Genomic DNA, 26,052 nt, shown 5'->3' with positions numbered 1-26,052 from the left:
AGGAAGGGTTTGAAAATTAGAGAGAGGGGATGGCAGGAAGGCAAAATGACAGGGATAGTATTGAGGGTGCATGCACGGGAGCAAGAATCAGAAGAAAGCTGTGGGGCCTGGGAAAGGCTTCACGTTGGAGCTAAACTTTGAAGGAAACCGGATTCTAAGAGACAGAGGGTGGGGGCAGCTAGATGGCGAAGTGGATAGAGCACCGGCCCTGGAGTCAGGAGTACCTGAATTCAAATCCGGCCTCAGACATTTAACACTTACTAGCTGTGTGACCCTGGGCAAGTCACTTAACCCCAATTGCCTCACTAAAAAAAAACAAAAAAAAGAAAACAGACAGAGGGTGTACAGGGAGACTGTGACTGTAAGTTTCAGCGACACTGCCGATGGTATCAGCAGAGGAGGGAGTTTCTATACCAGGAGTTTTTCACACTGATGAAACAGTAGGCTGAGGGGGGAGGAGGAGGGAGGGGTTAGGGAGGGAAAGAGAAAGTAGTACTTGTATTAGTAGCAGCAGCAGCAGTAGAAGCAGCAGTAATGTCTTCCATGCATTAAGGCTAAGTAGAGATTAAACCGAGCAACAATGTGCTTACGTATAAATGATTTTTCTATTTACAAAAGGTGAAAATATAAATAATTAAGTAGGCTGTCCAATCTATTAGATAAAAAAAAGAACAATGCAATACAGTGCATCCTCTTGGGGTGAAGGGAGTGATTACTGTATTTAAAATAGGTCAGTCTCCATAGTCATTTATTAAATCATTATGCACTTTTCACTTCAGTGAAGAACCCAAACAGTTACTTTTTTTGCCTTTAAGATACAATGGTCTTGGGGGCAGCTAGGTGGCGCATTGGATAGAGCACCGGCCCTGGAGTCAGGAGGACCTGAGTTCAAATCCGGCCTCAGACACTTAACACACACTTACTAGCTGTGTGACCCTGGGCAAGTCACTTAACCCCCATTGCTTCACTAAAAAAAAAAAAAAAAAAGATACAATGGTCTTCCCAACACGCACATATCATAGATTTATTCAAGGATACCAATACTATCTGCAAAAAACCAAATGCCATGATTCTGTTCTATGACTGTACCATACAGCATATGTTATCAATGTTTGGGAGGCCCAAGGCTTTGATCCACTTATGAAAAGGTCAGCTTGTTCTACCTGCTCATTATCTTGGAACATACAGAAGGAAGATTCTCTATGGAAACATACGAGAAATGTCAGGGAACAGAGATGTTTACCTGAACCTCAGCCACAACTTCCTGGTCATCGGCCTCGGCCAATGACTTCACATCGCTCTTGCTGATCACGTTACTGAAATCTGAAACAGACACATGAGCTTCAGGAGACTCAGAGGAGATCCACTCTGTGGCAATGAGGCATCAATGAAACTGGCAGTTAGTGCTGAATGAATGAATGAAGTTGGGTGTACACATATGCCAAAGACAAAAGTCCTAAAATCAGGATTATGGGATGGCCATCTTAGTGGGGAGGCTCTTACTAATGGGAAAATGTATTATGATTAAAAATCACAATATATGTTCATTTCAATTTGTTCTTTTAAAAGTATTGTGATGTAATGAGATAGCAATAGACTCTGGGCTAATAACATGTTGGAGTGCCTGTCTCACACCAATTTAATGTAGGTAATCTTTGAATGGATATTAATCAATGTGCTAAGTACTGCAGAAACAGCAGGCCTCATCTTGTTCCATAAACTCATAGTCTAAATCAAACCCACAGAGCTGAAATAAGAAGGTGAGAACAACTCTAAACACAGCAAAATAAATATTAGGCTCACAGCCCATATCTATCTCAACCCAAGCATGAAGGAACTCTCCCTAGAGGAAAAAGGGGAATTTCCTCTTAGGACCCATTCAATTCTTGGCTTCAAGGCAGAGGCTTATTGCCAGGAGCCAAGGCAAATGAATGGTTCTATTACACACAGGCCTGTGTGTTAGAGAGCCACAAAATGGCTTCACAATGTGTGTGAAGCACCAGGGAGGAAAATGCTCACCAAATCCTGTGAACCTGACCTAGCAGGAGCCTGGAAAATGATGGCAGGACAGTCTATTAGGGTTAAGCTAGCTGTTATTCTTCCGAAGGATGGTTTAAGCAAACAAGATTTTATTTTTAACAACAATATGCAGGTATATAGCTGTTCAACTGCAGGATAGGCACCAAATAACTGAAGTTTCTAAGGCCCCTAATATTGTTCTAATATCCCAAATTATTTATTAAGCTTGAAAACTGACTGAAGAGAGCTTTCCAAAGGATCACATTTTATTCTTCCCCTTTTGAACTTGATCTGCTAGTTTCCTTTCCTCCAACTATACAGATCAACCATGACATCTAGAGGCAAGAAAATGTAATTCAATTCAGCTTTATCAAGTACCTACTATGGTAAGGTACTGTGCTAGGGGCTGGGACTACAAAGACAACCAACTGCCTCTTTTCACAGGGCTACTTCTACTTAAAGAGAGGAGATGTAACAGGTAAACAAGGAAGTAAGTGTAAGATAATTCAAGAAGAAATCTAGCACTAACGGGGGGAAGACTTTGTGTAGGCATCACCAGAGTTAAAGATGAAGGAAGATAAGAATTCTAAGGACAAAGGGTGAGGAAGGCAGACAAGTCTAGGCAAAGGTACCGAGTCTGAAGAACAATACTGCAGTTAGGCTGGTACACAGAGCCATATAATTACAAAATATGGATGGAAAGGTAGGTGCCAGTCAAACTGTAAAGGGGGCTTTAAAAAGAAGACTTATTAATGGCTTCTGCTTTTTATACCACAATCATTTCTTGATAGCTGCAGTCCAATGCCAACATTGAAGCCTCTCTTGTAATCAATCAAAATCAAGCAAGGCCACTATGTCTAATCACACATGCAGAGCTCACCACCTTTCAAGGGAGAGAATTATTTGGAATCCTACTACCTTTTGGTATTGCTTTTGCTTACACTACTTCATAATTGTATATGCTGCTCTCCTATTTCTGCTTTCTTCCTTCTGCATCAGGCATTCTAGTTTTTATAAATGTCAGGTGGAGCAGTTTGAATGTTGTTATCCTAAAGACAGTAGGGAGCCACTGACGATTTCTGAGTGGTCAGCCCTACGGTTTGGAAATATTTGTCAGCTCTGTGGCAGACATATTGTAGAAGTGAAAGACTGGAAGCAAGTACACCGATTTAGGTTATTTTTGTGGCCCAAATGAGAGAAGTGACCAGAGCCTGAACTAGAGTAGTGTTTTGTTGAGAGAAGGGGATGGATGTTAGAAGAATAGAATCAAATCAGCAAGACTTGGTAACTGTTTAGATTTGAGGGGTAAGGTAAGAGTCAAGAATGACTCCAAGGTTGTGAAAAGATCCAACCATTCTGGAGAGCAATTTGGAATTGTGCCCAAAGGGCTACAGAACTGTGTATACCCTTTGATCCAGTAACACCACTGCTAAGTTTATATCCCAAATACATCCCCCAAAAGAGAAAAAGACCTATTTGTACAAAAATATTTATAGCAGCTCTTTTTCTGGTGGCTAAGAATTGGAAATCAAAGGAATGTCCATCACTTGGGGAGTGGCTAAACAAACTGTGGTATATGATGGTGATGGAATATTATTGTGCTATAAGCAGGATGACTTCAGAAAGGCCTGGAAAGACATGTATGAAATGATGTATAGTGAAGTGAGCAGAACCAAAAGAACATTATGCACTGAGACAGCAATATTGTTTGATGAAGAAAACTGAGAATGACTTGACTTTTCTCAACAATACAATGATCCAAGACAATCCCAAAGGACTACTGATGAAACATCCTATCCACCTCCAAAGAAAGAACTAATATTGATGGAACAGACTGAAGCATGCTATTTTCCACTTTCATTTTCTCCCCTTTTAATCAAGTTTTCTTGTACAAAAATGACAAATATGGTAATACTTTGCATAATATTGTATAACCTATATCTGATTGCTTGCCACCTCAGGGAGGGGTGAGGGGAGAAGGGATAAAAATCAGAACCTGAAACTATAAATAAAAATGTTTATTACATAAAAAAAAAAGAATGATTCCAAGGCTATGGTAAACCTTGGTGCCTGGAAAGATAGGAGCATCCTCAAAACAAACAGAAATGTTTTGGGGAAGCTTGAATTCAAGAAAAAAAGAGAATAAGTTACATGATTTTTGGACATGTTGAGTTTGAGATACCAATAAGTTGGTCGATAGAACTGAAGTTTAAAAAGGGGGGGGGGGAAGGGCAGCTAGGTGGCGCAGTGGATAGAGTACCGGCCCTGGAGTCAGGAGTACCTGAGTTCAAATCCAGCCTCAGACACTTAACACTTACTAGCTGTGTGACCCTGGGCAAGTCACTTAACCCCAATTGCCTCACCAAAAAAAAAGGGGGGGGCAGCTAGGTGGTTCAGTGGATAGAGTACCAGCCCTGGAGTCAGGAGGACCTGAGTTCAAATCTGGTCTCAGACACTTAACACTTACTAGCTGTGTGACCCTAGGCAAGTCGCTTAACCCCAATTGCCTCACCCCCCAAAAAAACAACAACAACAACAACAAAAAGTAGGGGGACTGGATATATAGACTTGAAAACTATCCTGATAGAGATAGTAATTAAACCCTTGGGTGCTGACAAGCTCATTAAAAGAAATAGATTGATCAAAAGAGAAGGTCAGGGGGGCAGCTAGGTGGTGCACTGGATAGAGCACTGGCCCTGGAGTCAGGAGGACCTGAGTTCAAATCTGGTCTAACTCACTTAACACTTACTAGCTGTGTGACCCTGGGTAAGTCACTTAACCCCAATTGCCTCACCAAAAAAAAAGAGAGAGAGAGAGAGAGACAGGGAAGTGCAGAGGGCCTAGAACATCCCTTTAGGGGATACAGATGCTTAGGGAATGGGAGATGGATGGTAATTGAGCACAGGAGAACAAGGACCAGTAAGACAGAAGAAAGAGACCCAGAAGAGAAAACTGTCTTGGAAACCAAGAGAAGGGGGGAAGGGTTGACCAATTATGACAAAAGCAGCAGAGAGGTCAAGTAGGATTGGGACTGGGGAAAAGCCATCTGATTTAGCAGTTATGGGATCATTAACCATCTTGAAGAGAGCCTTTCAAATGACTGGTGGAGTTGGAAGTTATAATGCAAAGGGGGGAGGAGTGAAGGAGAGGTGAACAAATAGAAGTGAGGAGTGCAGGACACTGCTATGAAAGGAAGAAAGAGTACAAGGGCAAAACTTTGGGTTTGACAGGGTCAAATGGAAGTTTGTGGACAGGGAGATACAGGCATATTATAGGAACAGGTAAAGATCCTGTGGATAAGGAAGATGGAAAAGAGAATGCTCGAGTGGAGCAAGTTTCCAGAGGAGGTGGGAAAGGATGGGCTCACAACATGCGAACACAAGTGGATGGGTTAACCTTAGCAAGGAGGTCTACTTCTTCCTCAGAAACTGCACTGAGAACCAAAACCAAGAGTTCATGGAGCCCCAACCTCCCCAAGTAAATGAAAAATGTATCACAGTGGGGCACCTAGGTGGCACAGTAGATAAAGCACTGGCCCTGGATTCAGGAGAACTTGAGTTCAAATCCCGCCTCAGACACTTGACACTTGCTAGCTGTGTGACCCTGGGCAAGTCACTTAACCCCCATTGCCCCTTGCAAAAAAAAAAAAGAAAAAGTATCACCGTGTACTTTGTTTTGCAATAATCATACCTCAAATAAATCTTAATGGCTATGATATCATCACTACAGGTAATCCTTTGCAGACAGAAGAATCCATATAGATCCTATCTAACAACTCTGACTTATATTCAAACCTAAGAATTGCTTGGTGTTAGGGTCTTAAGATATATGTGATGATAAATTTGTAATTCCAGATCACAGAGAGAAAAACCAAGGGAATAGGATTTAGTTTTAGCCTAGCAGGCAAAGCAAAGTCATTCAATATGGATTTAAACCTCCCAACAAAAACCTCCCCCAAACCTTTTATTTATTTATTCTAGTGGGAGACAATTAAGGCTGGAGGTATGAGAATCAGGGAAGGCCTCGTGTAGGATGTAGCATTTGGGATGAGCTCTGAAGAAACTAGCGAATCTATTTATCCAAACAACTCCACCTCTATAGACTTAACCTTGTACCTCACCCAGGGGCCTAGCACAATGTCTGGCACATGATGGGCTATTAACAAATGTCTGCTGAATGGAGAAAAAGGGCAAAGCAGGATATGGAAAACGATTTTTCTATACTTCACAACACTCTTTTCTATTCTCCAACAATAAAGGACATCTGTGCCTTAGTTTGTAAAAGCAAAATACAGATACCTTTCTGATCAGAGGCATAAAATGTGACTCCTTGCATATTTTGAAATTTGAAAATGCCTCAAAAAGCAATGAAAAACTTATTTTTGATATTATAATTTCTTTTATTAAATGTCAATAACTTATGGTAATTATATTCAGTGCTCTATGCTAGGATAATGGCCACCTGAACTTTCAATATTTGAATATAAGGAAAGAAAAAAAGGGAGGCAGCTAGGTGGTGCAGTGGATAAAACACTGGCCCTGGATTCAGGAGGACCTGAGTTCAAATCCTGCTTCAGACACTTGACACTAGCTGTGTGACCCTGGACAAGTCACTTAACCCTCATTGCCCTGCCCCCCCCCCAAAAGGAAAAAAAGTGTATAATGATGGTTTGATGAACTCTTAATCCATAGTATGACAAGGATGTCTAAGAACAAAAAAATTAGCTTTCACAGAACTAAACATACCAAAAAGAAAAGGATATACTTACAAATAAAATAAACACTATATTTCGGTCTTCGGAGCTCCTGAATTAGGTAATCCACATTTTCCTTGTCAAAAAAACAATGTTGGAGTAAAGATTTCAGTAAATAAATAATAGTAATGATAACCCATTGATTCATTTAATTATTCATTAAGAGTGTGCCTAAGGTGATATTAGGTGCAATGAGAGATAGGAAAGGGAACATGGGAAGAAAAGATATGGTTTCTTTTAAAAGGCTAAGGTTTTAGATGATGGAGGCCAGAATGAAAATAGAACACCTCAAATAGTAACAATCCAAATTTATCTTGACACCTATTTATGTTCTCTGCAACTGTGCTCAGACCTGAATGCAAGAATCTGCACAAGCCTGGGCATAAACTCAGTGTACATAGTACCTTTGTAGGTCGAAGAAAACAAATGGCTTTCAGGTGCTTCATGGTCTCTCGATTCAGAGAATCGATCCTTTCAAAAAGGTATACTTCCTTCTGAAGAATCTCCGACTGTGTGTACACCATACTCACTATGCCAGTCTAGACAAAAAAAAAGAATGAACCAAGATTACCCTGTTCCAGAATGACAACTGCCAATTTTATTGCACAATCATTTCTCATCTCTCTTTATTACTACTTAATTGTGTACTTTACAGGCCATCAAATTTAATCAATCAACAAGCACTAACTTTGTGCCAAGCAACAAAACTAGGGCTGAAGATACAAAGACAAAAACAAAAAGTCCCTGACCTCAGGGAGGTTACATTTTATTGGAGGAGACAAAATATATATACATTCAAAACAAAGACAGGGTGATGAGGTCGACATTTTTTGAGTACTGTCAGGCTTTTACAAGAGAAGTGAAGTGAAGAACATAATATGAGACGAGAAAAACATGGTCTCTGTCTACATTTATTTCCACTTGAATTCCAAATAGACTTTCTGCTGCCACATGTAACAATAGCTAAAATTATATTCTGGTTCAAAGTTTACTCCCCGCCCCCAAACCCCCCCCACACACACAAAACCACAACACTTAACATACATTATTATCTCATTTACTTCTCAAGAAAACCTTGGGAGGTAGTTATTGCTTTCTTCATTTTACAGGTGAGGAAACTGAAACTCAGGGAGGTTAAATGACTTGCCCATTGTTACACTAGTAGTTTTTGTCAGGATTTGAAACGGCCTTCTTACTTAAACCCAGTGCTCATTTCAATGTACTACATACCTCAAGTATAATTTTTTTTTTTTTAATGAGGCAATTGGGGTTAAGTGACTTGCCCAGGGTCACACAGCTAGTAAGTGTGTGTTAAGTGTCTGAGGCTGGATTTGAACTCAGGTACTCCTGACTCCAGGACCGGTGCTCTATCCACTGCGCCACCTAGCCGCCCCTATACCTCAAGTATAAAAGGCAAGTTTAATATGCACTTTAAAAGCATGAAAGGAAGGAGCAATAACCTGTAATCTCAGGTAACTCCCCCAAAGCTACAAACAGAGATGAAAAGTCTGACTAAAAATTAAAGTACCATCACTTCCCATCTCACCATTCACCCATGCCATCCGCCTCGTCCATTTTCAGTACCCTTGTACACCTGACTTTGTGAATCCATGTCTCCAGTCTCTGGGAAAGTTAATCCGGGAGCAGAGCCACTTTGATAGGTGACTGTGGTAATCAACTATATTCACTTTTTTTTTTTTGGTGGGGCAATGAGGGTTAAGGGACTTGCCCAGGGTCACACAGCTAGTGTTGTCTCTGACACTGGATTTGAACTCAGGTCCTGCTTTATCCACTGCACCACTTAGCTGCCCCCAACTATATTCACTATTAACTTGATGGCCCTTCACCCCTTTCCTATACCTGACTCAGGACACAACATTTCCCTTCCTGCAGGAAAGCTCAAGCCAACTGCCTCCCCTATGGATTCTACCTCCCTTCCTAGCCCCAAATTCCTTGTCTGGCTACCACACTCCTAAAGACAGTAGACCTTGTCTCTACACAGTTAAAATAAAATGTGGGCTCCTAAAGAGCAGAGACTCAGCTTTTAGAACAGCGCCTAGCACATAGTGAGCAGTTAATCGATGCTTTTTAATTTGTTCATCAGTGCTCAATCTCATACCTGTTAAGCTTTTCCTGAAAGGGACATCTAAGCATGTGAACCAGCTAATTGTTAAGTTTCCTGGTATCATCAAACTGCTTAGTTGACAGGAAGAAGACTCTATTCAATTGGAAACCCACAGGGCAAGGCGTACCCAATTTATAGAATTAAAATCCCAGTCTTTCCTGATCCTCCTTAATGCTAGTGCCTTCCCTCTAAGATTACCCCCAATTTATGCGTACAAACATAGAGGATAAATGGGAGGTAATCTGATATACACGGTATAATAATATATGCATACGTGTATAATACACGTGCATACATAGGATAGATTATATTTATACACACACAGGGCAAATTGGAGGTGATAGGAAATATACGTATATACACATAAGTGTATGTATATATAATTCTATATGCATCGTTCGTACATCAATATTTTCACGTTGTCACCCCATTAGACTGTAAACTCCTTGAGGGCAGGAGCTGTGTTTTACTTTTCTTTGAATCCCCAGCACTTAGCACAGTGCCTGGAACATAGCAGACGTTATAAATGCTTACCGATTGTACACACTTAATGAAATACTAAATCTCAACAACGGGGAGAGAGAGCCTACCCTAGGGAGGACGAGGGAGGAAAAGAAGGGGTGGGCTACGGAACCAAAACCGAACTCACCGTCTCCTTATCCATGAGAAGTACTTTCATGCTGGGCCCACTGTCCTCTATCATTTTGGAAATGTACTGCTTCACGGCAAAAACCACGTTCATGTTGGCAAAAGGGAGGTTTACGCACTGCTGCTGCTCTTCCCTACTCCCCTAGAAAAAGCAAAGAGCCGGTCTGTTTATTTGGCAGGGCCACCTTCCTCCACCGCTAGAGCTTTTGCTTCCGGGAGTGCTGTCGGCCGCGAAGGCTGCTGGGAGTTGTAGTCCTAAACCAGGGTTGGCAGGCCAGACTGGTCTGTCTGGTTCAATTTACTGCACCACGTGGTGTCGAGAAGCCAATACTTTTTCCTTGTCCATTTTAAGGCCTTTTCTCATTCATTCTTTTGTCTGCACTTTTTTTTTTTGCTTTTCCCGAAGCCCGAGTCAGGGCATGACGTTGGCGGCCTGCCAAGTTTAGGAGGGTCTAGACATACTTAGCGCAGTCAGTTCGGTGGCAAAGAGAAAAGAACACAGGGCCCGGAGTCAGAAAGACTCATCTTCATAAGTTCAAATTCGACCTCAGACACTATCTGTGTGGCCGTGGGCAAGTCCCTTAACCCCGTTTGTCTCAGCTCCCTGGGCCTCTCCCCGAAGGGCGAGGGAATGGTGTTGCTAATAAAAGTGAAAAGGGTTTTTTTCTAAGAGGGTCCGCCCGCCGATGGGGAGGTTTCATAGGCTGGTAGAACCAGCACCAACAGGGAGCTTCGGGCACCGACTCTGCTCCTTGGGCACTTGGGCCTAATTTCCTCATCTGACCGCGTAGATCTCCATCAGACTTTAAGCCCCAGGTTCTAAGCATCGTATTTGATGGTTCTGTTTAAAGAGACCCCCGATTAGGCGCTTTCTGAAAGAACTGGGGGCTGATGAAGTAGGGCCTCCCCCTATTGAGACAACTGTCCATTTTCGTGAGGAAGGGTGCAGAGGCCGGAGTTTCAGAGAGGATTGGTTTCGACATGCAGGTAACCAAGGCGCGAACTGCCAAATTGCCCGGGAGCGCTGACTGCCTTTAAGAAAGCAATAGGCTTGGGGGCGGGGCTGGGACGTGAGCTTCAGCCGGGGGGCGGGGTTTGAATCCGTGCCTTCTGCTTGAAGGCGAGGCTAGGACGCTCTCTGACTGGGGGCGGGGCCGAGACCCGAGCAATCAGACTTGAGAACTAGCCTGGGGCCCGGACTGTTGATCTGGTACGGGGAGAACTGGGGGCGGGGCTGAGGTCCGAGCGACTCTACCCGGCTCGGGATTGGGACCATAGTTCCCTGGATGGGGCAGAGCGGGGGAGGAGGGCGAGCTACTCTTAAGGGGGGCAGAGCAACGATCCGAGCATCTTTGCCTGAGGGCGGGGCTGAGACTGAGAGCAACGAGGGCACTTGGTCTACTCCGGTAGCACGCTAACGGGAGGCGGGGCTGGGGCGCGAGCTCTCACTGGGGGCGGGGCTGGGACGCCCAACTAGAGTGTTTGTGGGCGGGGCTCGAGCGTGAGGTCTTCTACTGGGGGCGGGGCTGAGTCAGTTGCCCCTCTCAGACTGGGGTTCAGGAGTGTGGGCTGCGCGCTGGATTCGGGGGCTGGGGCCCCAGCTGTCGGACCCGCCGAGACCCTCTCGAGTATCGGTGTAGGAGGGCGCACGAGCCCGCTTGGGGTCTCTGCTTTGAGCGGAGCAGAACCACGCGCTGTCTTCGCCCCGGGCGCCGAGGCCGGTTAGGATTTGAATTCCGTACCCTTCGCCCCCAACGGCAGACGGGCTGAGGGGAGACTGGAGGAACCTACGTCCCGTATGCTCTGGAAGGAAAGGGAGTTTATCGGGTCTGAAATGGGTGGGGGTACTCTGCATACCGGGAGGGCTAGAAGGGCCTTTTTTTCTTTTTTCTTTTTACTCCTAGACCGGAAGGGGAATCTCACATATTTTGAATTATTTATTAACAGGGAAACTTTGCAATGGAAACAAATCTTCTAGTGCCCAGAGGCTAAATGTATGCATTTCTGTGTTTGTACCTCCAGGTCTCCTCTTCACCATGCCTTTTCTTGAAAAAGAGGGTAAATGTTTGTCCTTGCTGCTTTTAAGATGAGATGTCAAGTCAAACACTGGCCAAAAAAAAAGTATCTCCCCATCCCCATATGTATTGTCGTTCACGCGCAATTAAGTATTTTTATATGTAGTATTTTGTGACCATGAACACTTGTATGAAGTATGTCAAGTGAAGAATTGAACATTAACAGAATGACAGATGTAGCAGTTAATGTTAACTTAAGCAAATTCCATTCCTTATAGTCTAAGGCTTCTTTGTATTTAAGACTGTTCAGATTGTACATTCTTCCACTAAAACTTTTATTACCCTCCATTAAACTATTAGGAACATACTCTAGGGAAATCAGAAACCCCTTAAGAATATCACAGAATTGGTACAACTCAAAGCATGCAGAATTATTAGCAGCTTTTTTCCTCTGATTTTTCTGTGTCCATCAAAAACAAAACAATTTTGTTCAACAAAATTTTGTTTCTTGAAATGCCTTAGATTTTTAAAAATCCTTAGCTAGATGTTTAAATATTAGACTAAAAAAATCTAATTAGTAAAGGTCTGATCATAGTGGATTAAGATGTGTTTAATTTCAAACATTCATGTATTATAGAAAACAGTGAACCTATGTTGATGAAAAATGAAACACGCCTACAAATCTTGTAAGTTAAAACTGACTACCGTCAGTGCTAGTTTTTTTTCCATGAAATTTATCCTATACTATAATATATAAGATTATTGTGATTTTTTTTAATTTGTAGAAAGAACAAGGAGCAGAGAAAGAGACTTGTTCATGAAATTTGTACTTTTTTAGATAGCAGCCAGTCTGTAAGTAACAAAGTGTCCTTATAGTTATAGTTCAGTCAATTATAAAGTTTTGTGGGGCAGGAAAAGTGCCTGTTGTCCATCTCCTATAGTTTTCCATGAAATAACCATTCACCTCAGTAACAATTTTTACATGATAGGGGTATACTAGTTATATAGGCCTTAAATGTTCTCACAGAAATCATAAATAATTATTACAAGTTCAGAGAATGTTATTTTGGTCTCCAACTTTGTCAGCCCATTCTCTTCCTGAAGAAAATATGTAATTCACTTTAAAATATCTTTTATTTGGAATTTTTAAAACTATGAGCACTTCCTCAGATAGGACCAAAATTAATGATGAAGTTGGAGTAGAGGGAGGGAATAGGAAGGGAATATGCATCTGTATCATGCCTACTATATACCAGGCACTGTGCTGAGCACTTTTTTCAAACATTTCATTTGTGCTTCACGGTAATCCTGAGAGATAGATGCTATTATTATCCCCATTTTACAGTTGAGGAAACAGAGGCAAACAGAGGTTATGACTTATGATTCATTCAAAATAAATTCAGTTACTTATTTTAGTTGAAAATATGATAGTTCATCTTGTGTTTAGACATGATTGTTTCTTTTCAAAGTAAATTAATAGGGAGCAGCTAGGTGGCACAGTGGATAAAGCACTGGCCCTGGATTCAGGAGGACCTGAGTTCAAATGTGACTTCAGACACTTGACACTTACTAGCTGTGTGACCCTGGGCAAGTCACTTAACCCTCATTGCCCCACCAAAAAAAAAAGAAAAGAAAAGTAAATTAATAAAAGTTCTAACTAAATTTTGAAATAATTTAGATACTTGTAGACAGTTGAAAAGTGTTGGCTTACATTTATGTATCATTACATCAGTCACACAAATTTCCAATATAGTTATCTGAAAAAAATATGTTTTTCACTAGGTCCAAGAAATTGATGCTTTAAGGACAGAAAACAGGAAATTAAAAAATGCGGTATTTATATTTATATATTTTCTTTAGACTTGTAAACATCATGTATATAAATGAATAAATTAGAATGTGATTTCTTGATAATTCTTCATATTATTACATAGTATATACTTTTTTTTCAGGATTTAGTTATGCATTTTGTATTTATTCAAAATCATCTTTCTTTCCATTAGAACTCAAGGCTTCGCTATAAGACAAAGGGTATGTAATCTGAAATGAGTTATGTATTTCTCTTTGGAATTAGATGATATAGCTATTTCTTGAATACTCAAGTGTTGATTGACTAGTTTATGGATTCTCCCAACTGTTTTCTCTCTGCTTCTGCTTAAATCTTTCCTTAAAGAACCAACCTGAGACACTTGACACTTACTAGCTGTGTGACCCTGGGCAAGTCACTTAACCCCAACTGCCTTAAACCCTCCCCCCCCCCCCAAAAAAGAACCAACCTGTACAAGAGTAGAGAAAAAGTGAAACTTAAGCCTGTCATTTTTCTTCTTCTGAGCAACTCTAGAAAAATAATTGGAGTAGGAATTATATAAATGAATGGATAAATCTTTCAGAGCTATGAATTTTGTGCTAATTTTGGTCCCTATTAACAAGTATTGAGAAGTGACTACTTTTAGTATACTGTAATTTCCAAATCTCTCTTTAGTCACTATAATCACTGTATCTCATATCATTTTACATTTGTAATGTTTGAAGTATGTACAATTTTAAAAATATAGATGTATCCCAGAAGAATGTATTCCAAAGTGAGTTTTGAAAGCTAATTCACCATGATAAGAAAGAGGCCGTCGTTTATTTACTGATGATGTCCACAGAAGGTTGGGTGGAAGAATTTTCTTCTTAAGGAACAATTACATAGATAGGACTTGGCATTAGGAATCATACCATTCAGTAGAATACATCAAATCAATCAACTAGCCTTCATTAAGTACCTACTAAGTACTAGACACTGGACATAAAGACCCCAAAATGAAATAATCCCTACTATCAAGGAACTGAATTCTATCATTAAAGACATGCAGAATAAATATGTATAGATTAAATACAAAATAAACAATGTTAAATTCAAAATTAAGAAGGGGACTAGCATTTGGAATTAGGGAAGGCTTTGTGTATATGGTATCTGAGCTGTGTCTTGAAGGGAAAGAGAGATTCTGTGAGGCAAAGATAAGAAGGAAGTGTATTCCAGACATGTGGGTTGGTGCAAAGGCATGGAGATGGGAAATCAAGTGTATATATAGCAAAGAGAAGGCCAGTTTGGTTGAATTGTAAAGAACCAGAAGGGAAGTTTTATATAAAGTTCTACAATCCAACCAAATTGTCCATCTTTGTGCTTCTCACATTTGATTTCCCATCTCCCTGCCTTTTTGAACTGGCCAACTCCCATGTCTGCAATTCACCCTCTTCTTAACTCTACTTCAAACAATCCTTTCAAGATTGCTCGAGAGTGCGTGCGTGCGTGCGTGCGTGTGTGTGTGTGTGTGTGTGTGTGTGTGTGTGTGTAAGAGCCAAACAGAGGAATTGATGTATGGTTCTAGAGGTAAAGGGGAGCCATTGGAGTTTGTTGAATAGGAGTGAGTGGCATTCTCAGATTTCTGCTTAAAGAAAATCACTTTGTTAGCTGTAGAGTACGATTGGGATGAAGAGAAACTTGAAGCAGAGAGACCAATTGCAGCAAGCCAACTAAGGTAGTGGCTGTGCATAAAGAGAAGGGGTTGGATGCAAGGGATGTAGTGTAGGTAGAAACACCAAGATAGAACAACTAATCGTATATGAGGAGTGAGTGAGAATAAGGAATTAAGGTTAATGCTGAGATTACAAACCTTGGAGACTAGAAAAGTGGTGGTTCCTTTGACAAAAATAGGTGAGTTTAGAAGATAGGTGGGTTTGGGGAGAGAGGTAATAAATTTGGTTTTGGCTGTTGAGTTAAGTTGAAATATTTCTGAAATAGCCACTTTGAAATGTCTAATAAAAACCAACAAAAATCATATGAATATCTCAACAGATGCAGAAAAGGCCTTTGACAAAATAAAGCACCCTTTCCTATTAAAAACACAAGAGAGCATAAGAATAAATGGAGTTTACTTTGAATGATAAGTAATAATTATCTGAAACCATCAGTGAGCATTATCTGTAATGGGGATTAGCTAGAAGCCTTCCGAATAAAATCAGGAGTGAAGCAAGGATGTCCATTATCACCTCTATTATTTAATATTGTACTAGAAATGTTAGCTATAACAATAGAGAAGAAAAAGGAATTAAAGGAATTAGGATAGGTTAATTTTTTTTTAAAAAAAGGAAATGTCTAATAAGAAATTGGTATTGCAGGGCTGAAGAAAAGAGGATGGACTTGGGGACACCCAAGTTAAGGGACATGCTATGGATCATGAGCCAGCAGAGGAGGTCAGACATATTAGAGGAGAATCAAGAGAAAATTGTATTATAAAAACCCAGAAAGGAGAGGGAGTAGTCAACAATGTCAAACATAGGAAAGAGATGAAGAAGGATGAGGACCAAAAACGACCCTTCAGATTTGATAGTTGAGATCATTGGTAACTTTGGAGAGAGCACTTTCAATTGGGTGATGAGATCAGAAGCCAGCTTGTAGAGGATTGAGGAGTGTGCAGGGAATGAAGAACAAATGAGTGTGGAACTTTTTCCCCCTAGGAGTGTGGTTGATAGAAAGGAGGAGAGGGGCAGCTAGGTGGCGCAGTGAATAAAGCATTGGCCCCGGATTCAGGAGGACCTGAGTTCAAATACGGCCTCAGACACTTGACACTTAGTAGCTGTGTGACCCTGGGCAAGTCACTTAACCTTCATTGTCCCGTAAAAATAAAGTAAAATAAGATAAAAGGGAGGAGAGGAAATGATAGCTTGGGAAGGGGGAGTGGAAGGTTCTAATGACATGTTTGAATGTAGGAGGTAAGAAATCAGTAGATTGGAAGAGAATGAAGATTGTAGAGAGAGGGGATGATTCCGAGGAAGTTTGCTGGAGAAGACAAATAGGGACTGAATCAATGGGTAAAGGGATTGAATGCCTTGGTGAGCAGAAAGTCAACCTGGTAAGAGACTGGAGGAAGTGGCAGGGGAGTGGACGTCAAGGGATCTTGAGAAGAGCAGAGTTAAACGTGATACATGGCTTCAGTTTGTCAGTTAAGTGGGTTGACAGGACAGAGGGTTTGGAATAGTTGCTATTGAAAGTGAGATGGGGCGGCTAGGTGGTGCAGTGGATAAAGCACCGGCCCTGGATTCAGGAGTACCTGAGTTCAAATCCGGCCTCAGACACTTGACATTTACTAGCTGTGTGACCCTGGGCAAGTCACTTAACCCCCATTGCCCCACCAAAAAAAAAAAAAAAAGAAAGATGAGGAATCTATTAGGGATGATTGCCTTGCAATGAGGGTACAGTTGAGGTTAGGTAACAGTTGACCCAGGCCTCATGGTTTTGTGACTTTCTCCAGCTCTGTTTAGCAAGTGAGTAGGAGCAGGGAGACCATTTGTGGAAGTGATTCAGAAGAGAGTTTTGACAAGACATGAGCATGATAAGACAAAAAGGTGAGAGATTCTGGGGTAGTGGACAATGGACAGTTGAACTGGTTAATTACAGTATTGAGACTGGGAAGGGAGGAAGGTAAAATCAAATCAAGAGTTATGGCCTGAGAAAGTACTGAGGGATAGAGGGACTGAAGGTCAAGGTGAGGGCAAAGAATAAGTTGAGGAAGGGTGAGGCATAAGGGAAAGGTAGAATGATAGGTTAGGTTAGATAAAGAAATGTTAGTTTTTGATTAAGGAACACTTGTAGGTAATGGTGATATTAAGACCAGAGTGTGACAATTAAGGATTCATTTGTTTCTTTCTTTACTATATGAATATTTCCTTTATCAGACCATAACCTACCATTCCATCTCTCCCTTTGCCTCCCTCCTTCCAAGACTGACCTTTGTACCCACTGTGACCTGCAGCCTGCTTGCTCTTGGGTATTTTGACAGGCCATCACCCTTGTACTGGCTGCATTCTCTTCCTTTCCCAGTCTCATCCCCTTAGTGAAACAGTTCAACTCTACACAATCTTGTCTGTATATTGTCGTTTGCATGTTGTCTACCCATTAGATGATAAGTTCTATGAGAATGGGGGCTGGATTTTGTTTTTGTTTTTTTCCTTTCTTTGTATTCCCAGCACAGCAACAAATGCTTCTTGTCTTGATTTGTCTTTGGATCTCCTGAAACTAGCATAGTATGCTACATAGTAAGCTCTTACATGCTTGTTGATTCATTTGTTTGTTTGTTTGTTTGTTTGTTTGCGGGGCAGTGAGGGTTAAGTGACTTGCCAAGGGTCAAACAGCTAGTAAGTATCAAGTGTCTGAGGCTAGATTTGAACTCAGGTCCTCCTGAGGCCAGTGCTTTGTCCACTGCACCACCTAGTTTCCCCCTTGTTGATTCATTTAAAAAAAATTTATAGACCTGGATAGCACGGATCTATTAGGTAGTTCACAGAAGATCAGGTTAAAGAAAATTTAGTAAAAGCATATTACTGGGGGCAGCTAGGTGCCACAGTGGATAGAGCACTGGCCCTGGATTCAGGAGGACCTGAGTTCAAATCTGGCCTCAGACACTTGACACTAGCTGTGTGACCCTGGGCAAGTCACTTAACCCTCATTGCCCTGGAAAAAAAAGAGCATATTACTGTTTTATTTTGGTTCAACTAGTTACTTTGGTTGAAACTTGGAACAATCAGGTGATTTGGTACAATCTTTCATATGACATTTTGAACCAATTTAATTGAGTCATTGGCAGACTGTGGATTAATTTGCAGGGTAGTCTCATAGGCTGGTATCTGAATGAGGTTCTTAGCAAACAAGTGAGAAAAGAGCAGCATTTAAGTGATTTTATTAGTAAAGATTCATTAAGAACAGTTTTAGACAGAGTAATTTTGTTCCCACCGCTAGTGTTTAATTTGGAGGAAAAGCATCATTCTTTATTCTACACCAAAGCAGTAGAAATTGCCTAGAGGGTGAGAAGTGAAATGAAAAGTTTCATTGAAGGATATTCTCTATAGGAATGTATGGCTCTGGCCTCCACCCCCTACACATATACACACACACACACACACACACTCTCTCTCTCTCTCTCTCTCTCTCTTTCTCTCTCTCTCTTTCTCTCCTATTCTACTCCTTGCATCATAAAATAGCATTTTCAGGTGGTTAAGAATGAAGTAGGGTAGGGGCAGCTAGGTGGCACAGTGGAGCACCAGCCCTGGAGTCAGGAGTACCTGAGTTCAAATCTGGCCTCAGACACTTAACACTAGCTGTGTGACCCTGGGCAAGTCACTTAACCCCAATTGCCTCACTAAAAAAACAAAAACAAAAACAAAAAAAGGAATAAAATAGGGGCATGAAGCAGAGGAGGATGTTCCTTCTGGAGTCTGCTTTTTGTCTCTGGTGGTGGCACATAGCATGAGGGGTAGGTGGTCTATAGGTTGGTTTTGTTTTGTTTTTTGCTTTGTCACGTGGGCTATAGAGGTTTAAAAAAAAAGTTTAGCCATTAGTGTAGATAGTCTTCTTTTCTCTTCGCCATACCTCTGCTTCTCTACTTGATTCACTTTTTTCAATAAGCATTTGATGAGCCACTTTGTATATATTTATATTGTGTATGCTATGTATGACATACTTTGGCTGTTCTTGCATTGAATTTTAATAAGCAAATTAGTGAATGTTAATCTTTTCTACCTAGATTGGGCATTAAAGAAAGAAGAATATGAAAAGTGAGTATTACCTTACATTCAACTGTTTCCTTCTGTGTTGGAATTTTTTTTTTGAGCCTGGTTTTCCTGGGCTGGACATGTAGTAGCCACTCCCAGGCTGGTCACATCACTGATCTTCCTGGGAGAAACTTTGGCCTGTTCCATTTCCAAACTGTGATGGTTCACTTCTTCTTTGGCAGTCTGGTGGCTCCGTGCTCCCAGGGCTGGTTCCATATTTAATATGGACACCTAATGGCCTTTAGACCTTGTACAGCTCAGAACTTCCAATCTCAAGCCATCCACTACTCCCACCCCCAGCAAGGGTTTTAGACATGCTCAGCCTCTCATAGATATTCTTTAAGATGACCGAGCAGTTGTCTGGAAATATCTACTTTAAAATATTATCATTGAGGACAGTTGTAGAAGATTTGGTTTTGAATCCTGGCTCTAACTCTGTGACTGTAGGCAAGTCATTTAACCATTCTGGACCTCAATTTTGTCATCTCTAAAATGAGGGAGTGGACAATATTTTTTCCAAACTCTCATCCTACTCTAAAGGTTTGTGGTTCTATGATTTGTGTAGACAGGCCAACTTGTTGTAAAAGAAAAAATAGCTACCACAAATAAGAAAGCTCAATTATCCTCCCCCCAAAATTCAAAATAATTAACATAACTCAGAGAACATAAATCATTAAGATGTAATGTCTATCACATATTTTCCTTCCCATCCTTAGTGAGATTGAGAGGCTGTCTAGTGAGATATCAAATTATTTAAATGTCACCAATTTTTGGGTAAGTATGATTACTTAGCCCTTTGTCTTTTTATGCCTTAGCCAAGTATGCTAGTGGAAGTGAGGATTGAAGCTGGGGAGGGAGGGAGGCAAAGATGTCGGCCTTACTGTCCTTTAATACTAACTACCCTTTGGCATATTTTCCCCCAAATCCTTTTTTTCCTGATCCTTTATCCATTTCTTTGAACTGCCCTTACCTCCCAAATCCCCTTTCCTTTTCCTCTCCCCTTCCCCCACAAACTAGGCTCCTAGAGATCCAAGTGCTGGTAATAACCCTCTTCAGAACTAGGTCAGCTCTCTTTTGTGTTATGTTCTAATCTTGGGTCACATGAAGCCTTGGTGGTTCCCCCTGGCCCCTATTTTTAAAAAGTGTGAAATAATACTTCCATTTCTTACTGTGGCATAGTGAAGATTGGTAAATTTACATGTATGGATAGTTGTGATGAAAAGTACTATACTAGTGTTGACACAGCACTGTTACATGTTAAAATATATTGTCTTTCCCTTTTAGTATCAAGACACAGAGCTTCTTAATGATGAGCGTGAGTTTCTTTTAATGACTGAAAAAATGGACTTACATATCTCTCTAAATATAAACCCTTTTGTTCAGATTTATTATTTTATTGACTGTGAATTAGAACAATAACCCTTCTAGGGGCGACTAGGTGGCACAGTGGATAGAGCACCGGCCCTGGAGTCAGGAGGACCTGAGTTCAAATCCGGCCTCAGACACTTAACACTTACTAGCTGTGTGACCCTGGGCAAGTCACTTAACCCCAATTGCCTCACTTTAAAAAAAAAAAAAAAGAACAATAAGCCTTCTTATAGTGTCATTAGCCAGTCCTGTTGTAGAAGCATCTTGACCTATATTCTAGTAAAGAGCTGTGGAGTTGCAGAGATTTCTTTATAGCTTTAGCACTGTCTTCTCCCAGATAGTTTTTTTTTTGGGGGGGGCAGGGCAATGGGGTTAAGTGACTTGCCCAGGGTCACACAGCTGGTAAGTGTCAAGTGTCTGAGGCCAGATTTGAACTCAAGTACTCCTGACTCCAGCGCGGGTGCTCTATCCACTGCGCCATCTAGCTGCCCCTACTATTTCTTGTTAAGAAGACAAATACTTTATGTGCTAGATGAGCTTGCAACTTTAATTCCCTGCTTGAATACAGTATCCAAAAACCATATCTTCAGAGGTTAATGCCTTTAGTAATGAAAACTTTAGTTAAAATCAGTTAACAAGGGGCAGCTAGGTGGCGCAGTGGATAAAGCACCAGCCCTGGATTCAGGAAGACCTGAGTTCAAATATGACTTCAGACACTTGACACTTACTAGCTGTGTGACCCTGGGCAAGTCACTTAACCCTCATTGCCCCACCAAAAAAAAAATCAGTTAACAAACATTTAAAAAATTACAAACATAAATTATACTGATACCTATTGTCTTTAATCTTACCTACATTTCCCTCTGTATCCTTCCTTCCCACCCCCAAAGAGTCATCATATATATTCATATGTATGTGTATATATGTATATATATATATATATTTTAAAAGAAAAAATGAAGAAAAATCAGCAAAAAAAGAAAAAATACATTTAAAAAATCTGAAAATATATGCAATGTTCTATACCCATTGACTGCCCCCCACACCTCTGAAAAGGAGTAAAAGGAGATATTTTCTCATATCTCTTCTTTAGAACTATGCTTATTCTTTTTTTTTTTTTTTTTTTGCAGGGCAATGGGGGTTAAGTGACTTGCCCAGGGTCACACAGCTAGTAAGTGTTAAGTGTCTGAGGCCGGATTTGAACTCAGGTACTCCTGACTCCAGGGCCGGTGCTTTAACCACTGCGCCATCTAGCTGCCCCCAAACTATGCTTATTCTTTATAATTTTTTATTCAATAAGCATTTATTAAGCTCTTAATGTCTACCATGGGGCAGCTAAGGTGGTGAAATGGATAGAGCACTGGCCCTGGAATCAAGAGGATCTGAGTTCAAATCTTACCTCAAACACTTACTAGCTGTAAGTGGGCAAATCACTTAACCCCAATTACCTTAAACATCTGGGACCATCTCCAGTCATGCTGATATTTATCTTGTCACTGGACCCAGATGGCTCTGGAGGAAAGAGTGAATTCACTGTCATGGTCCTCTTTGAGAATGAAGGACAAACAGCATCTACCACGCGTTGTGCTCTTAATGAGAAAGGCAAAAACAGCCCTTGGCACTGAGGGCCTCATATTCTGAAGTTAATAACTAGTTACATACAAGATACATACAGAGTAGATAGAAGGTAATCTCAGAACAGGAAGGAACTAGCAGATGGGGAGACTAGGGGGTATCTACTGAAGAAGTTCTAGCTATTAGAGCTAAGACTGGAGAAAACCAGGGAAAGTGAGGGGCAGATGTGAGGCAGGAATTACAGGCATTAGGGATCACCAATTTATTACATTTGAGGCCATAAATATTTTGTAGGGTTTTTTGTGTTGAAATAAGGCTTTCTGGATGCTTTCTGTGTCCAACATGCAAATTACATTATAATGAAATAATTTTCACCATTTTAGATAATAATATACCAAGGGAACAGGCAAACAATGTAAGGTAAGTCCTAGAAAATTCCTAATTAAAAAAAAAAGTTTAAGTAAAGTCATCTATGCAAAAAGGTATTTATGATCGAACTTTTTTTTTCTATTGGAATGAAATAGATGATAGAAATGTTTTGGTCAGAACTATCAATAGGACTTCTTTTCAGCTCTCTAGTATTTTATAATACTAATAAGAGGTGAATCTAACTACTGATTGATGATGTCATTAATAATAACTTGAATTTATATATTTTAAAATTTGAAGAGTACTTTACATACACATTTATTATATGACATATCCTATTTTCCTATATTGTCACTTGAAACAAATTCACTTAATGTAGGCCTGCATTCTATAGATTGCATTCAGCTTAATAGTATGGAAGCCTATTCTCTCAAATGTGTTTTGAAGTAATATATTTTAATGCAAGTTATGGAAAAGTACTGCCCTTAGGGGCTAATAGAACCTATGCCTGCTTTTCAAATCCTGAGGATAGTGATAGAAGCTCTTGGAGGGCAAGGGTTGTTTGCTTTTGCCTTGGCTTTGCCAGTACAGTGCCTTCAATTCCATTCCCCAAATGGCTCCCAAGCTCCTCCTAGAGCTAGGCACCAGGTAGAGAAAGAAGCCCTGCCCTTGAGGCCCTTGTCATACTGGAGGGTGAAGGTGTATATTCCTAGATCGGGGAATGTAAAACTTAAAGAGGATGGGGGCGGCTAGGTGGCTCAGTGGATAAAGCACCAGCCCTGGATTCAGGAGTTCCTGAGTTCAAATCCGGCCTCAGACACTTATTGGCTGTGTGACCCTGGGCAAGTCACTTAACCCCCATTGCCCTGCAAAACAAACAAACAAAAAAAAAAACTTAAGGAGGAGCTGGTCTACCACCTGGCCACCAGAGGAGTCACCATCAGCTTCCTGTTTAGGGTCTGTGACCTTGTTTTTAATACTTGGTAACTGCATTTTTTATTTAATTTATAATATAATAATATTATTTCATTATTGGTAACTGCATTTCAATAGAATGGATTTCCTTTGTAATCATGTGTTTCTTATTTTATGCATTTAACATAGTGTTCTGAGAAGGCATCCATAGGTTCCTTCAGATTGCCATGGCATCCAAAAGGGGAAGAACCCCTGCTTTAGGAGGGGGCACTTGAGCTGAGTCTTGATGGAGGTTAGGATGTTAAGAGGCAAAGATGAGGAGGAGGGAGTGTATTCTAGGCATGGGGAACAGCCTGGGCAAAGGCATACAGAGGGAGAGTGGCCCATTAGGTCCAAGGAACAGCAAGTGGTTCAGATTGGAAAATCGCTCATGTGAAGTGGGCCTGGAAAGGTAGACTGGAGTCATATTCACACCGAGCTGTATCATGAAAACATAGCATCCAAGAGGAGTATCCAACAATGGCCGATGCTATGGAGAAGTCAAGAAGGATAAAAACAAAAGGAAGGAAGGAAATAAGCATTTATCAAGTGCTCTTTATGTGTGTCCAGGCACCAATCAAGAAATCATAGTTTTAGTTGAGTTAGTGGTGTGTTTGAGGAAACAAAGTAAGGATAAGGAGTATAGATAGCTTTCTCCAAGAGCTTGGTTGGGGAAGGGAGGTGAAATAAGATGACAAGGAGATGTTAGAGTCAAGTGTCTGGGAGTTTAAAGATGTGCAGGGGGAGAAGAACCAGCAAATCAGGAGAGATTAAAAACTAGGGCAGGGGGTGTCTGTGGGGACAAGCTTCTAGAGGCAGAGGAGGATTGAGTCATGAGCACCGTAGAAGAGTTGGTCTTGGCAACAAGAATGCCACCTCTTTGGTAAAGATCAGAGCAATGGAGGAGGGAGGGGAATAGGTAATAAGGTTTTGAGTTTTGAGATTTAGAACAGGGGAGCAGAAGGGAGCTCATGGTGATCATTTGTCTTTTCTTCATAAAGTATGAGTCTAGGTGAGAGGGTGGGAGCAATGTGAAAGGTATTTTATAAACATTTGTTGAACTGAATTAAGTGTTGGTATATAGTATAAAAAGAAGCCAATGATAGCTAATGGCCTATTCATTTAGCATTGTTAACTACCTTGTATTATTGAATAATACCTTGTATTATTCATCTTTTTTCTATATCTTTGTCTACCCAGCTACATTATAAAGTGCAGTGAGGGCAGTGATCATGTTTATTACTGCCGATTAAATTAAATTAGCCACATTAAATTTCTGAGTATAATATTAATTTGTCTGCCAAATAATGGTGTTAAAGGTCACAATTGTATATGATCAGAGCAAAATGCAGATTAATTAAATTAGCCAGGTTATTTATTTTATGCAATAATTTGTTATTATCACATGGTAATTGTGAGTTACCAAATAACAAATCTGCTAACAGCATGGTGTGTTTTTCTTAGAATTATTTAGATGACTACATAAGTGGGCCTTACCTCAGTTTGTATTGAGGAAGGGTCCCTACCAAAAGAACAAAAGAGCAAATTCTAGCATTCTTGTCTTAGACTGCCTCCTTGGTCGCCTGTAAAATAGCACTGGTTGTTTTTGACTAAGAGCCAGCTGTGTTTTTAAAAAAAAACGAAACAAAAACAACGCCTCAAGGAATTGTTCTTAATAGTTTATCTGACTCAGATGCTTTCATTTGACTTTGAACTTTTTTCAGCACTCAGACAGAGGGCGCCCTTGGACCAGTAAAAAGGTACTAAAATATAATAATGCCTGTCCTTTACATATGCTACTGACCCACTAATTATTAGTTACATAAGTGAAGGAAAATTTTTGGATGTATTTCTTAAAATCAGAATATTTTTGCCTTTAGCTAAAGACACTGAAAGCATATTTATTATATTACTAGGGAGGCAAAATAGTTTATGTTGGTCCTCAACTGCTGTGACTTGAAACCTCCCTAATGAATTATTGAATGAATATACTAACATTTTCTTTTGAATGTTTTCATCTATTAAATATTGGGATCCAGGCTCTGTCATATACTACCTATAAGACTATAGGGAAATCACTTAGCTTCCCCAAGTCTCAGTTTCCTACTTTGTAAAATGGAAGGGGTTGGATCCTAAGATCCCTTACAGTTCAAAGTCCTATAATTCTGTAATAATGACTGATGATTTGTCATTACTTTAAGATCTAAGTTGAGTGACATCCAGAGAAATTTGGGAGTTAGCATAACCCTTAGAGTCACACTCAAATCTTAATATTGCAAATTTGAATAATTAAGTTGCTATTAAACTAAATTACCTTAAAGGTATAAAGGGCATACATTTCTATGAAATTTGAAAATGTAAAAAAAAAAGAAATTTGAAAACTGTTAGGGTTTTTTTGCTATCACTAAAAGTTTGGGGGCAAAAAACCACATTAATTTAGTTTAATAGCAACTTAATTATTTAATTAGAATAATAATCTAAGTCTATATAAGGTCAAGTTTTTTCAAGAAAAAGGAATGATTTCCATATATGTTTTATGAAAATCATCTCAATATTTTAGTAACTTAGTATACATTTTTTACTAGTTTCCCAGAAGCAAGTTTATATATATCTAGAACTCATTTATAAGGTGG

The 26,052-nt window shown here is 40.3% G+C and overlaps 2 protein-coding genes across 2 annotated transcripts in view; one reads left to right on the top strand and one right to left on the bottom strand.

The window, feature by feature from the left end:
• VPS45 (vacuolar protein sorting 45 homolog) overlaps nt 1-9,779 on the bottom strand; it is a 77,846-nt gene extending 68,067 nt beyond the window's left edge. The window contains exons 1-4 of the mRNA XM_044002109.1: nt 9,547-9,779; nt 7,177-7,311; nt 6,788-6,848; nt 1,244-1,323 (exon numbers count right to left, since the gene is read on the bottom strand). Coding sequence (XP_043858044.1) covers nt 1,244-1,323; nt 6,788-6,848; nt 7,177-7,311; nt 9,547-9,639 — 369 coding nt within the window. The 5' untranslated portion in view covers nt 9,640-9,779. The remainder of the gene's footprint in view (nt 1-1,243; nt 1,324-6,787; nt 6,849-7,176; nt 7,312-9,546) is intronic.
• Nucleotides 9,780-10,526: 747 nt separating this feature from the next.
• LOC122755239 overlaps nt 10,527-26,052 on the top strand; it is a 33,926-nt gene continuing 18,400 nt past the window's right edge. Inside the window, exons 1-13 of the mRNA XM_044003562.1 lie at nt 10,527-10,532; nt 10,841-10,951; nt 11,023-11,266; nt 11,568-11,603; nt 12,198-12,246; nt 12,346-12,412; nt 13,343-13,393; nt 13,564-13,591; nt 19,126-19,156; nt 19,870-19,927; nt 20,438-20,468; nt 22,480-22,516; nt 25,144-25,179. Coding sequence (XP_043859497.1) covers nt 10,527-10,532; nt 10,841-10,951; nt 11,023-11,266; nt 11,568-11,603; nt 12,198-12,246; nt 12,346-12,412; nt 13,343-13,393; nt 13,564-13,591; nt 19,126-19,156; nt 19,870-19,927; nt 20,438-20,468; nt 22,480-22,516; nt 25,144-25,179 — 785 coding nt within the window. The remainder of the gene's footprint in view (nt 10,533-10,840; nt 10,952-11,022; nt 11,267-11,567; nt 11,604-12,197; nt 12,247-12,345; nt 12,413-13,342; nt 13,394-13,563; nt 13,592-19,125; nt 19,157-19,869; nt 19,928-20,437; nt 20,469-22,479; nt 22,517-25,143; nt 25,180-26,052) is intronic.

Source organism: Dromiciops gliroides, chromosome 4 (assembly GCF_019393635.1).
Source record: "Dromiciops gliroides isolate mDroGli1 chromosome 4, mDroGli1.pri, whole genome shotgun sequence".
Lineage (NCBI taxonomy): Eukaryota > Metazoa > Chordata > Mammalia > Microbiotheria > Microbiotheriidae > Dromiciops > Dromiciops gliroides.
This window is presented reverse-complemented; position numbering and strand designations above follow the sequence as displayed.